General features: G+C 43.9%; 1 protein-coding gene across 1 annotated transcript in view; it reads right to left on the bottom strand.

Moving 5' to 3' along the window:
* LOC125459938 (dynein axonemal heavy chain 5-like) overlaps nucleotides 1-14,209 on the bottom strand; it is a 259,757-nt gene that overhangs the window by 197,675 nt on the left and 47,873 nt on the right. Inside the window, exons 8-10 of the mRNA XM_059651530.1 lie at nucleotides 12,770-12,883; nucleotides 11,841-11,948; nucleotides 7,980-8,102 (exon numbers count right to left, since the gene is read on the bottom strand). Of these exons, the coding sequence (XP_059507513.1) occupies nucleotides 7,980-8,102; nucleotides 11,841-11,948; nucleotides 12,770-12,883 (345 nt within the window). The remainder of the gene's footprint in view (nucleotides 1-7,979; nucleotides 8,103-11,840; nucleotides 11,949-12,769; nucleotides 12,884-14,209) is intronic.

The raw sequence follows: 14,209 nt of genomic DNA, 5'->3' as shown, positions 1-14,209 counted from the left end.
GTGCACCTTCACAACTCCCATCCCCATCATAGATATGCTGACCTTCTTTCTCAGGTACATCAACATGGTGGAGAACAGCACAGAGGTTACGAATTGCTTCCATGTTTGGGTCAGCAAACAAAGTGACTTTGATGTAAATGGCAAGGAAGCAACCCTCCACCTTCTGTGCTCTACTATCAGGGTAGCCTCAGCATTCTTGTCTATGTTGGTCATCCCAGAGTTTGCTCCCTGCAGCAAAACTAGCCATATTTTGGCCAACTATAGTGCCTTCATGTTTTAGGATTACAAGGAGGAAGACCATCATATCAAGAATTGCAAGTTAACTAAGTGCTCCTGTGTCGGATGAGAGGCCACCTTGACAGAACTACCCATAAACCAAATGCCTCTGTTATGCACAGGTAGCAGAGATGAACTAAGGGAATGCAGACTGAATAATAAACATGCAACTATCCATTCCAAGAGCTTCAATGTGAAGAATGGGACAAAGGACACAGGGAGGGACAATTAGGGGTAACAGGTGCAAGGCAGAAGGCTGTCAAATGTCACTGTCCCTGAAATCTCTTACTTCTTGGCAAAGTAACTGAAGGATGAGCCAACAGAAGGACAATTCCAAGAGTAGCAGCTGGTGAAGTTGGTCAAGAGGAAGAAGGGGACAAGGGAGGCCTAACTTTTCCTAAACCAGTATAATTGTGACTCCAAACTGATATGGGAATAGAAGCTGCTTATCATCAGGTGGTAAAGACAAGGACAAGCTGAGGAATCACGTGGAACAGAAGATGCCTTTTAACCCATCAAGGCTATGCTGCCAAAACTATACTACTATCTACACTTGCTCCACTTTCCCACTTGAGACTCACAGGCTTGAATGTTCATCCAAGTACTTTATAAAGGTTGTGAGGTTTCTACCGCAACTACCCTTCCAGGCAGTGTATTCCTGATTCTCACCACTCTCTGGGTGAAAAATGCTTTTCTTCTAATTACCTCTAAACTTTCTGCATTTAACTTTAAAATTATGCCAAGATAATAAACTGTGAGGCTGGATGAACACAGCAGGCCAAGCAGCATCTCAGGAGCACAAAGGCTGACGTTTCGGGCCTAGACCCTTCATCAGAGAGGGGGATGGGGAGAGGGAACTGGAATAAATAGGGAGAGAGGGGGAGGCGGACCGAAGATGGAGAGTAAAGAAGATAGGTGGAGAGAGTATAGGTGGGGAGGTAGGGAGGGGATAGGACAGTCCAGGGAAGACGGACAGGTCAAGGAGGTGGGATGAGGTTAGTAGGTAGATGGGGGTGCGGCTTGGGGTGGGAGGAAGGGATGGGTGAGAGGAAGAACCGGTTAGGGAGGCAGAGACAGGTTGGACTGGTTTTGGGATGCAGTGGGTGGGGGGGAAGAGCTGGGCTGGTTGTGTGGTGCAGTGGGGGGAGGGGACGAACTGGGCTGGTTTAGGGATGCAGTAGGGGAAGGGGAGATTTTGAAACTGGTGAAGTCCACATTGATACCATTAGGCTGCAGGGTTCCCAGGCGGAATATGAGTTGCTGTTCCTGCAACCTTCGGATGGCATCATTGTGGCAGTGCAGGAGGCCCATGATGGACATGTCATCTAGAGAATGGGAGGGGGAGTGGAAATGGTTTGCAACTGGGAGGTGCAGTTGTTTATTGCGAACCGAGCGGAGGTGTTCTGCAAAGCGGTCTCCAAGCCTCCGCTTGGTTTCCCCAATGTAGAGGAAGCCGCACCGGGTACAATGGATGCAGTATACCACATTGGCAGATGTGCAGGTGAACCTCTGCTTAATGTGGAATGTCATCTTGGGGCCTGGGATAGGGGTGAGGGAGGAGGTGTGGGGGCAAGTGTAGCATTTCCTGCGGTTGCAGGGGAAGGTGCCGGGTGTGGTGGGGTTGGAGGGCAGTGTGGAGCGAACAAGGGAGTCACGGAGAGAGTGGTCTCTCCGGAAAGCAGACAGGGGTGGGGATGGAAAAATGTGGTGGGGTCGGATTGTAAATGGCGAAAGTATCGGAGGATGATGCGTTGTATCCGGAGGTTGGTAGGGTGGTGTGTGAGAACGAGGGGGATCCTCTTAGGGCAGTTGTGGCGGGGGCGGGGTGTGAGGGATGTGTTGCGGGAAATACGGGAGACGCGGTCAAGGGCGTTCTCGATCACTGTGGGGGGAAAGTTGCGGTCCTTAAAGAACTTGGATATCTGGGATGTGCGGGAGTGGAATGTCTTATCGTGGGAGCAGATGCGGCGGAGGCGGAGGATTTGGGAATAGGGGATGGAATTTTTGCAGGAGGGTGGGTGGGAGGAGGTGTGTTCTAGGTAGCTGTGGGAGTTGGTGGGCTTGAAATGGACATCAGTTACAAGCTGGTTGCCTGAGATGGAGACTGAGAGGTCCAGGAAGGTGAGGGATGCGCTGGAGATGGCCCAGGTGAACTGAAGGTTGGGGTGGAAGGTGTTGGTGAAGTGGATGAACTGTTCGAGCTCCTCTGGGGAGCAAGAGGCGGCGCCGATACAGTCATCAATGTACCAGAGGAAGAGGTGGGGTTTGGGGCCTGTGTAGGTGCGGAAGAGGGACTGTTCCACATAACCAACAAAGAGGCAGGCATAGCTGGGGCCCATGCGGGAGCCCATGGCCACCCCCTTAGTCTGTAGGAAGTGGGAGGCACCTCTTCCTCCGGTACATTGATGACTGTATCGGCGCCGCCTCTTGCTCCCCAGAGGAGCTCGAACAGTTCATCCACTTCACCAACACCTTCCACCCCAACCTTCAGTTCACCTGGGCCATCTCCAGCACATCCCTCACCTTCCTGGACCTCTCAGTCTCCATCTCAGGCAACCAGCTTGTAACTGATGTCCATTTCAAGCCCACCGACTCCCACAGCTACCTAGAATACACCTCCTCCCACCCACCCTCCTGCAAAAATTCCAACCCCTATTCCCAATTCCTCCGCCTCCGCCGCATCTGCTCCCACGATAAGACATTCCACTCCCGCACCTCCCAGATGTCCAAGTTCTTTAAAGACCGCAACTTTCCCCCCACAGTGATCGAGAACGCCCTTGACCGCGTCTCCCGTATTTCCCGCAACACATCCCTCACACCCCGCCCCCGCCACAACTGCCCTAAGAGGATCCCCCTCGTTCTCACACACCACCCTACCAACCTCCCGATACAACGCATCATCCTCCAACACTTCCGCCATTTACAATCCGACCCCACCACCCAAGACATTTTTCCATCCCCACCCCTGTCAGCTTTCCGGAGAGACCACTCTCTCCGTGACTCCCTTGTTCGCTCCACACTGCCCTCCAACCCCACCACACCCGGCACCTTCCCCTGCAACCACAGGAAATGCTACACTTGCTCCCACACCTCCTCCCTCACCCCTATCCCAGGCCCCAAGATGACATTCCACATTAAGCAGAGGTTCACCTGCACATCTGCCAATGTGGTATACTGCATCCATTGTACCCGGTGCGGCTTCCTCTACATTGGGGAAACCAAGCGGAGGCTTGGAGACCGCTTTGCAGAACACCTCCGCTCGGTTCGCAATAAACAACTGCACCTCCCAGTTGCAAACCATTTCCACTCCCCCTCCCATTCTCTAGATGACATGTCCATCATGGGCCTCCTGCATTGCCACAATGATGCCACCCGAAGGTTGCAGGAACAGCAACTCATATTCCGCCTGGGAACCCTGCAGCCATATGGTATCAATGTGGACTTCACCAGTTTCAAAATCTCCCCTTCCCCTACTGCATCCCTAAACCAGCCCAGTTCGTCCCTTCCCCCCACTGCACCACACAACCAGCCCAGCTCTTCCCCCCCACCCACTGCATCCCAAAACCAGTCCAACCTGTCTCTACCTCCCTAACCTGTTCTTCCTCTCACCCATCCCTTCCTCCCACCCCAAGCCGCACCCCAGCTACCTACTAACCTCATCCCACCTCCTTGACCTGTCCGTCTTCCCTGGACTGACCTATCCCCTCCCTACCTCCCCACCTATACTCTCTCCACCTATCTTCTTTACTCTCCATCTTCGGTCCGCCTCCCCCTCTCTCCCTATTTATTCCAGTTCCCTCTCCCCATCCCCCTCTCTGATGAAGGGTCTAGGCCCGAAACGTCAGCTTTTGTGCTCCTGAGATGCTGCTTGGCCTGCTGTGTTCATCCAGCCTCACAGTTTATTATCTTGGAATTCTCCAGCATCTGCAGTTCCCATTATCTTTAAAATTATGCCCCCTTGTTTTTGACCCTTTAACTAAAAGGAACGACTACTTTCTAAGATCTTCATGATTTATGCACTTCTATCATGTCCCCTATCAACCTTCTCTACTCCAAAGAAAATATTCCTCGTTTACCTAGCCTCTCTTTATAACCGAATGCTCCATCCTCGGCAACATTCCCGTGAACCTCCTTTGCAATCCCTCGGTGAAATCGCATCCTTCTATTGTGTGGTGACCAAAACTGACACAGCTCTATAGCTGTGGCCTGGCCAAAGTTCCAACATGACCTCCCTGTTCTTACAACCTATTCCACATCTGTTAAAGGCAAGCATCCTATATGCTTTCTTAACTGCTCTATTGATCTGTTTTGCCACCTTCAGGAATCTGAGGACAAGCATCCAAAGTCCCTCTGCACCTTCCTAGTGTCTTGCCATTCATTGAGTATTCCCTTGACTTGTTCCTTCTTCCAAAGTGCATCACCTCACATTTACCAAGGTTAAATTTCATCCTCCACTGATCTGCCCAATCTGTCAATATCTTCCTTTAGCCTAATACCTTATTCCTCACTGTCAACAACCCAATAATCTTGTCATTCACAAACTATTGATCATTCCTCCCACATTATCATCTCTTATTTATGAATATTTCAAACAACAAGGGGCCTAGCACTGAACCATGTGGTAGACCGCTGCACATCAGACTCCAGTCACACAAACAGCCTTCTACCACTGCCTTCTGTCTCCTGTTACTAAGCCAAGTCTCCTGTGCAATATGTTATGACATTACACCAGGAACATGTGCTGTGGATAAAGGGCAACTTATGGCTAAAAGGTATTTGATAATGTTTCACATCAAGCATTATTTCAGAAAATAAATGACATAGGCAGCAACTGACAGAAGATTGGTTAACTTGCAAAAATAAAATGGACATCAAGCATATATAGGTCAATTTTTGGTTGGTCAACAAGTGATGTGTCAGAGGGATCCGTGCTGATGCTTCAACCATTTATAATTTATATCAATGGCTTGGATGAAAGTATATTTGCGGAATCTTCTGATGACACAAAGGTAAGAGGAAAGCAAGTTGTGGAGATGACGTAAGGGGGCTACAAAGAAATAGATAAGTTAAATGAATTGGTAAAGATCAGGTAATATGAAATTTTCCATTTTGGCAGGAAGAATAAAAAAGCATATTATCTAAATTTTGAGAATTGCAGAGCACGGAGAAGCAGAAGGATCTGGTCATCCTAGTTCATGAATCACAAAATGTTGGTGTCAGGCTACAGCAATTAATTAGGAATGCTAATAGAATATTATTGTTTATTGCAAGGAGAGTTGAATACAGAAGTAGGAAGGTTATGATTCAATTATGACAGCACTAGTACACATCTGGAATACAGTATACATTATTAATTTCCTTACTTAAGTATGTATAGGAAGCAATTCAGAAGAAGTTTACTAGACCAATACCCGGAGTGAGAGATTGTCATATGACAGAAGGTTAGACAGGCTAGCCTAGCATCCATTAGAGTTTCGAAGAGTTGGAGGCAATTTGATGTAAGCACAAGATTCTGAGGTGGCTTCAAAGTGCACATGTGGAAATGATGTTTCCTCTTGTGGAATGATCTAGAACCAGGTGTCACTGTTTAGGGATAAAGAGGCTGCCCATTTTAAACAAAGGAGAAGATTTTTTTCATCACAAAGGGTCATGAATCTTTGGAACCATTTTCTTCAAAAGGCAGCAGAAGCAGAATCTTCAAATATTTTTAAGGCAGAGGTAGATAATTTTTTTATAAGTACGGGGGTGAAAGTTTATCAGGAGTGGGTGGGAATGTGGAGTAATCAGATCAGCTATGATCTAAGTGAATAGTGGAGCAGGCTCAAGAAGACAAATGGCCTATTTTTGCTCCTAATTCTTACTTTCATAACACATCAATTAACACCTACTCCTCATGGCCAGATGTTTGGAAGTAAGCATGACATTATGTCAATTTCAAGTGCTAGTCAAATGGTTATTCACCATTTCACGTTCAGTTGTTACTGGAACTGTGAAAAGGACCTTTGAACACGTCAGGAAACCTTCTGGAACACTTTTTCAAAAATGCACCAACACTCAAGGAACATTTATTCTGGAAGTTCTCTGTTGAATTATCGGACAACTTATGGGTCTCATTAGGAGTGTTTAGAAATAGGTTGTAGTTAGGGGCGCTGGGCTGAGGAATTGGAAAAGTGCATGAGGACATGCAGAACAACACTAGTTACTGCAGGATGAGACAAGATAGTAAGTTGAGGAGATAATGGGAACTGCAGATGCTGGAGATTCCAAGATAATAAAATGTGGGGCTGGATGAACACAGCAGGCCAAGCAGCATCTCAGGAGCACAAAAGCTGACGTTTCGGGCCTAGACCCTTCATCAGAGAGGGGGATGGGGGGAGGGAACTGGAATAAATAGGGAGAGAGGGGGAGGCGGACCGAAGATGGAGAGTAAAGAAGATAGGTGGAGAGGGTGTAGGTGGGGAGGTAGGGAGGGGATAGGTCAGTCCAGGGAAGACGGACAGGTCAAGGAGGTGGGATGAGGTTAGTAGGTAGCTGGGGGTGCGGCTTGGGGTGGGAGGAAGGGATGGGTGGGAGGAAGAACCGGTTAGGGAGGCAGAGACAGGTTGGACTGGTTTTGGGATGCAGTGGGTGGGGGGGAAGAGCTGGGCTGGTTGTGTGGTGCAGTGGGGGGAGGGGATGAAGTTGCTTGAGTCTCGTAACACAGGACATCCTTCCTCTTTGAGACCTCCTGCACCAGGAACTCCAATACTGAGAATCCGTCCAGTCTTTATCTTGGTCCCTGAGCCATCCGACACATGCCACTGTATGACAGACTGAATTCCACAGGGTCTTCAGTGGAAGTGGCTGAGTGAAGTCCACAAATGTTCCATAATTGCAGGGAATGTATACTTGGAATATCAAATTTGTAGGCTTCTCATTTAACGTTTCCAAGAAAATCCAAATTATAGCAAGCAGCCTTTTAAAAAAAGGTTTCACGCTAATCCTAGACTTTCAAACAAGCTAATTTCAATAATATTGCAATCATTTATTTTTGTTTTGACCCTCTATCCAAAATAACCCCCAATTAGTCCACATGATTTTCCTGCTTCTCAAAATGTTGAAATTAATCATTATTTTACTTTTTAAATTAAAGAACAACAAACTGGACAAGTTCTGTGTCAAATGATGTGCTCCACAATTCTCAATTTTCCAAAGCTATTTTTTCCCTCATCACTGCATCACCCTTGGTATTTTTTTCCACCTATTGATCAGCACCAGGAAATTGCGTGTTTTCTAATTGATTAATTTATGTGTAAAGCCTGCTAAAGACGACACAGGCCATGCAAGGCAAGGGTGATGTGAGTGACAGGACTAAATCAAAATGGAAGTTCCATTGCTTGCTACCCACAGCCAACCTAATACATCAAGGGGCAGACCCTGGAAAATCATCCAATAAATGTATCGAATTGAGCCAAATAACTAAATGCAGGAGTCAGTCAAGGACAATTTGACAATGAGGGCAATCACACAAAGCAAGAAGAGTGAAAGAATAGCAAGTAGATTTTTTCCCCTAATTTAGAATGGGATTATTGATTTTCATAGGCAACCAACAATCAATGAAAAATCAGAGAAGAAAAACACACTTCTACTGGATGTAGCAAATCAAACTAAAGGGGAACACAACATTATGATTGAATATATTTCCCGCAGTCCTAATCAATTACCTGATTAAGCCTAATACAGGCTCTCAGCTTGTTAACTGCAGCGTCTGGGGTCAAATCCCATATAGTAACAGTCCCATGATTGGTAATATATGCCTTGCATGCAGTAATCATCTGATTTGTGATCTGAAATAATAATATTTAATATGCATTGGTCTAAATGTAATTTTACATAGATCTTTGAAAGCAAGCTCATCCCCTGACATGCATGTTCCTTCACCTTCAAAAGGTAGTCAAACAAATTTCCACGCAGTATAAGGCAATGATGGAATTTTCCTTATCTAATTCCTGGCCAAAAGGGAGACCCATTGGAGGGTTGGGAACACGCTGAATGCTGGACTGGATTTACTGAGGCTATTTGCTAGCTACAGCATGAGCTTCTAGAATCCCTGAGCAGTCAAGGAGGGTGGGTAGAATAATGCATCTTTTCTGTCAAAATAAGGATTTATAATAAAAGGGACAGTGGCAGGCTGAAAATAGTTCACCAGCACTTGGATTTCTGACACTGCAGTAACACAGAATGGTAAGGACATCTTGGAAGTACTGCTGCAAGATCGGAGGAGCTGCAATAAGGCATGTTCTCCCAAAGACAGTTAAGAGGCAACAATGCAAAGTGCTGAAGAAACCAGCGACATGACGACAGATATTCCAACCTGAAACTCGTGTATCAAGGTCATCCAGGATCTCAGGATAGCATGACCATGGTTGAACACTTAACAGCCAAGCCCCAAAGGTTGATTTTTCTTTTCCATGTATTCTCTTGAACAATAGAAATAGTACAACCCACCTTTTAGCTCTATTCATTCCATTCATCTCCAGGAGAGCACACAACATTCACACTCGCCCTCATCCTATTGCCCTCTTACATCTATATGATGTGGTGATGGTGTCATGGTAATGTCATTGGAAGTTAATCCAGTGACCCTGGTTAATGATTTAGAGTCACAGGTTCAAATCCCACTGTTGTAGCTGGTAGAAGTTTGGACAAAATGTTTCCAGGTGGAGGTGGAGTGCCAAGGTAATAACACCCGAAGTATTGTGTTCAGTTTTCATCTCCTTACAGGTAGGCCATTTAGAACCGAGACGAGGAGAAATTTCTTCACCCAGAGAGGCTGGTGAGCCTGTGGAATTCTCCACCACTAAGTGGGTGAGGCCGTAACGCTGAACACTTTGAAGAAGGAGTTCAATATGGTTCTTAGACCTAAAAGGATCACGGGATATAGGGAGAAAATGGGAACAGGGTACTGAGTTGGATGATCAGCCATCATCATATCAAATGCTGTATGGCCTACCCCTGTTCCTATACCTCACAATCACTTTGCAAAACATTGTCCTGCTCCCCTATCCATACAGATTACTGCTGACAAATACCTCTATGCTTCCCAAAGAAGAAAGAACTCGGGTTTGGTATAAAGCAGCAACCTGGAGTACTATCCGTTGATGTCCCTTCAAAGGCAGGCACCTTCTCAGCCTACTTAGAATTCATATCTATCTCCTTCATTGCATATGAGGTCTTACTATAGGGTTTGGCAAATATCAGCAGCAAACTGCCATGACAGCCTGCATTTCCTGATGCACCAGTTTTCAGAAACACCAGGAGAACTGATTCTCTGCTTTTACTTCTAGAGCTTGGGGAGGGGAGCAGAAATAACCTCCTTCCAAGTGTATCTTGTTGTTTATAACCATTGCCCTAGGGAGGCAAATGCAGCCAAGGAGATAACAGCTGGTGTGAGGACTGACAGCAGCAAAGTGCAGCTGAAGGTGAGTGAACTGCGAGACAGATGAAGCGTCTTTCAAGAATGTGGCAATCACCTGTCAAGAAGTATGGCATCCATTCAAAGAATGTGTTTTGAATGGCAGACTCTTACTCTGGCTTGGATGAAGCTTTTCAATTTTTCTGACCAAAACTTTCTCAGCTTGCTCTGCACTGTGCACCTGGTGACTCTGGCAAGTGGGCAACAGGACAGGAAATATGTTCCCTTTATGTTCAATGACGAATTAAGAGCTAAGACAGTATCTAGTTTTTTTAAAAATTTATTATTAATAGGTTTTTCAAAAGATCCAAAGAAACTGAACCCACCACAATGAAACCCAGAAGGGCAGGGTGATACAGAGAGAGATCACATGTGGAGATGACTTAAGAGATTTACTCTTGCACATGTGCCCAAGCAGAACACTTCTTCAATTGGAAAATCCCACCCAATATTTGCTCTTTTACAAATTACAAAAACAATGTTTTCACTGCTGAAATCATTAAACTGCGTATTTTCTTTCAAATACTCTATTTGTCAGAAAATTTATCGGAGATGTAATAGTGATGCTCAAAATTAAAAAGGTTAGTTACTTAGGTGGGATAAATTTTTCACTCAGAGGAGTTTGGTAAACAGACTGCACCAATATTAAGAACCAGAGGAGAAAGGATCAGAAATTTCTTCTACACAGCAAAATGAAGTATAATGCGATATCTGAAAACTTCAGCAGTAACTTGATAAAACAAAAATAATAAATTTTCAAATACAAATAGGGAAACAGCATAGGGATTGGACAAAGTTGATAAGTCTTTGAAAGACAGCAATCACAAATTGGCCAAATGGCCTCCTTCTGTGCTCTTTGGTTGTATGACTCCAAATATGATTCTTACTGCTACCTATTAAACAGTTTCTTCATTTTCAGTTTCGTCAATTTAGTTTCTGCCAGATTAACCTTTCCTGTGCTGGTCCTTCCCGGTCTTGTTTCCAGGAACGATGAAGATGCACAACCCAAAAGATAAGCATGTGGCTTTTTCTGTCTGGATGCTACAGAGAACAAAGAACAGCATGGGTACTAGCCCATCAACCCACCAAGCCTGCACCAACACACAGCTTTCAAAACTAAAAAATTCTTGTCGTTCTGCAGCTTATATCTTTCTACTCCCAGCCTATTTATGTATCTGTCAAGATGTCTGTTAAACATTGTTATTGTATCTGTTTCTACCATCTCCCGTAGCGACGCATTCCAGGCAGTTACCACCCGCTGTGTTAAAAACTTGCTTCTCACATCTCGTTTAAATTTACCTTAAACCTAGGTCCCCCAGAAATTTACCTTTCTACCTGGGAAAAAGACTCCAACAATCCAAGCCACTCAATTTTATAAACTTTGATCAGGATGCTCCTCAGGCTCTGATGTTCAGGTGAAATCAAATCAAGTTTGCCCAATCTCTCCTCATAGTTAATATCCTCCAAACAAGGCAACATCCTGGTAAACCGTTTCAGTCCCTTCTCCAAAGCTGCCACATCCTTCTGGTAATGTGGTGACCGGAACTGCATACAGTATTCTAAATGTAACCTAACTAAATTTCTTTACAGTTGCAATGTCTTGCCAATTTTTATGCCCTATGCTGGCCAATGAAAGCAAGCATGCCATGTGCCTTATTGACTACCTTATCCACTTGTGTTACCACTTTCAGAGAGCTGTGGATCTGTACACCTAGATCCCTCGGTATATTGATGCTACTAAGGGTTCTGCCTCCGGCATTTGACCTTCCAAAATGTATCATCTTACATTCATCCAAATTAAACTCTACCTGCCATTTCTCCTTCTAAGTTTCAAGCCTATCTAGATCCTGTTATATCCTCTGGAAATACTCTTCACTATCCACAGCTTCCTCAATTTTTTTTTAGATCATCCATAAACATTAAGTGTGGTGTTCCACCAAATTGTTCCAGGATTAGATATAAATCCTATTTCAAGTCATTTATCACTGTGCTCTTGTAAGGTAAATAAAAACAGGTGCAAGAGAATTGGGATTTCATTATTTTTAACCATAATACTAGTGATATTATTGTAGAAGACCCCAACAAATACTTACAAAAAAATAAACTTTACCTTGGTAAATAGAGAAGTCATCTTTTCAGATGTGTTGTAGTACATGGAAATTGTATGTATCATCCTGATAGTATTCACAAGTCCTGGAATAGCTTTAAGCATTTCAATCTGGATTAAGGGAGAATGGTCATTAACTTCTGAATAGACTTTCAATATTTCACATTTTCTTACTTTCCAACAGTCAGATAGTCAATTCTGAAACGGAATTGGAAATTGTACATCGGGATCCTGCAGAATCCCTGGTGTAGAAAGCCACAAGGGAAGTAACAGAGAAATTTAAGAATCCAAATTCCCCAGGAATTCTCTGGAAGTATCCATTTAAAATGAAAAGTTTTGGAGGTTCCACTGATGTTAAGTAAACAGTTACTTTGGAAAAATTGGACAAATAAAAATCTGGCCTAACTCCTGAGTAACTATTACATTGACATCCCAAATTATCACACACACTCCCAACAACATCTCCCTCAGACCCCTTAAATCCCTCAGACACTGACTTCACAGCCCCCTCTTCCCCCCCATTGCCCAATCCCAACCCTTCCCTGCCCCCTAGGACCCTAACATCACCCCTATCTCTCACCAGCTTGGTCTACCCTAAATATTCCATTACTTACTTGGTCCCTTTCCCAACTTGTGCTTTGGCCTTGCTTACATGGCACCTTGACCCTTTCACAGACACTTTGACAGCTCCTATCTGTGGACATTTAAGAATGTGGCATAAGTGAAAAAGGGGGTGTGGTTTGCCTTCTTCAGACTATCCTGCTCCAAAAGATACTTGTCATAATTAAAGTATGTTCTGCATTTCTGAACAAGTCCTGATTACAATCTCTTGTCAGAAATCCAGAGCTTTCTCTTAATAAAAAAAAATGAATAAGTAGATTGGCAAACTGATTGTGATTGGCAATCCTCTGAAAGTGGAAAATAGTACTCACGGGGTCATTGTTATAGAGAGGGTCACAGAATCGATCCAGCGTGTTGAGATATTTCACATTGTCTTTGGCTTCATTAGATACATCTGTAAGCCATTTATCCAATTCCTTCCAGGTCTGCAATTAGTCATTCAGATGTTTTCCAAATTAACTCATCCATATTATTTTGTAAAATATTTACTTGAAATCAATTTAATTCAAAGCATTGTGTCAACTTCATTGCATGTAATACAAGTCAAAAATATGTCTGAGAGATCATCAGCAGATTTGTAAGTTTATAACTTGACATACAAAGAACATCCATACGACCAGGAATTTTTGCAGAGCTAGCTGTTAATGCAAAGCGTCTAATGCTCATCAAGTGACAAAATATTGACAGAACAGAGCAGCTTTTGGCATGCACTGTTTTAATAAAAACATTAATTGCACCCATTGGTATGTCACAACAACAAATAACACTAATTGCATTAACTGTTTGAGGTTTAAGGACAACAATTATTTTTTAAAAATCTCAAAACTCTAAATTTCCCTCCAAAACTAATACAAATGGCCATAGGACTATTATTTTATCATGAGAAAACCAAAAAATATTAAAGCTGTATCTATTTCAAATCAAATTAGTAGCAGGCACTTTTCTTGAATTACTTTGTTGTTTAGATGTTAATTTTTCTCAGGCTAAACACTCTTCTGGTCCATGAGTTGCCATGTTGATATAATGGATGTGTTTGTGCCTTCAGGATGCTATCAGGAGCTCCATGTTCCCAGTTGGACAATGCATAGCAATAAGGTTGAGGCAAGGGAGAAGGAGGTGGTGGTGGTAGCAGCAATGGTGGGAGGTTGGATGGGTGTGGAGAATCAGTAACAAAAACAGAAATTCCTGGAAAAGCTCATCAACATCAGCAGAAAGAAATCAGACAACGCATGGAATTTAACACTGGTAAGTGTGAGATGAACAACTTTAGAAGAAGTAATAACAAAACAAGGGAATATTTAAATGAATGGTAAGAGGAACACAGAGAACCTGGAATGCACTTCCTGGGACTGTAGTTGAGATGGAAAACCTCACAAACTTTATAAATTACTTGGATGAGCACTTAAACTGTCATAACATTCAATGCTATGGGTCAAGTGCTGGAAAGTGGGACTAGCGTAAGTTTAGATTAGTTTATTTGTTGGTACAGACTCGATGAGCTGATTCGATCTGATTTATTGTTGTCACAAGTACATAAGTACGGTGAAAAGTTTTGTTTTGTGTGCAGTACAGGCAGATGATAACATCCAAGGACACTCACATCATAGGGTGTTTAGACAGAGCAAGGCACACAAGGTTATGGCTGCACAGAAGATGCACAAAAGCAAAATCAACATTGGATTCGAAATTAGAGAGGTCAATTCAGCAGACTAATAATCGCGGGGAAGAAGCTGTTCTTCAAGCTGTTGGTA

The sequence above is a fragment of the Stegostoma tigrinum genome, chromosome 16, assembly GCF_030684315.1.
Source record: "Stegostoma tigrinum isolate sSteTig4 chromosome 16, sSteTig4.hap1, whole genome shotgun sequence".
Lineage (NCBI taxonomy): Eukaryota > Metazoa > Chordata > Chondrichthyes > Orectolobiformes > Stegostomatidae > Stegostoma > Stegostoma tigrinum.
Note: the sequence above shows the minus strand (reverse complement) of the source record. Positions and strands in the feature narration are given on the sequence as shown.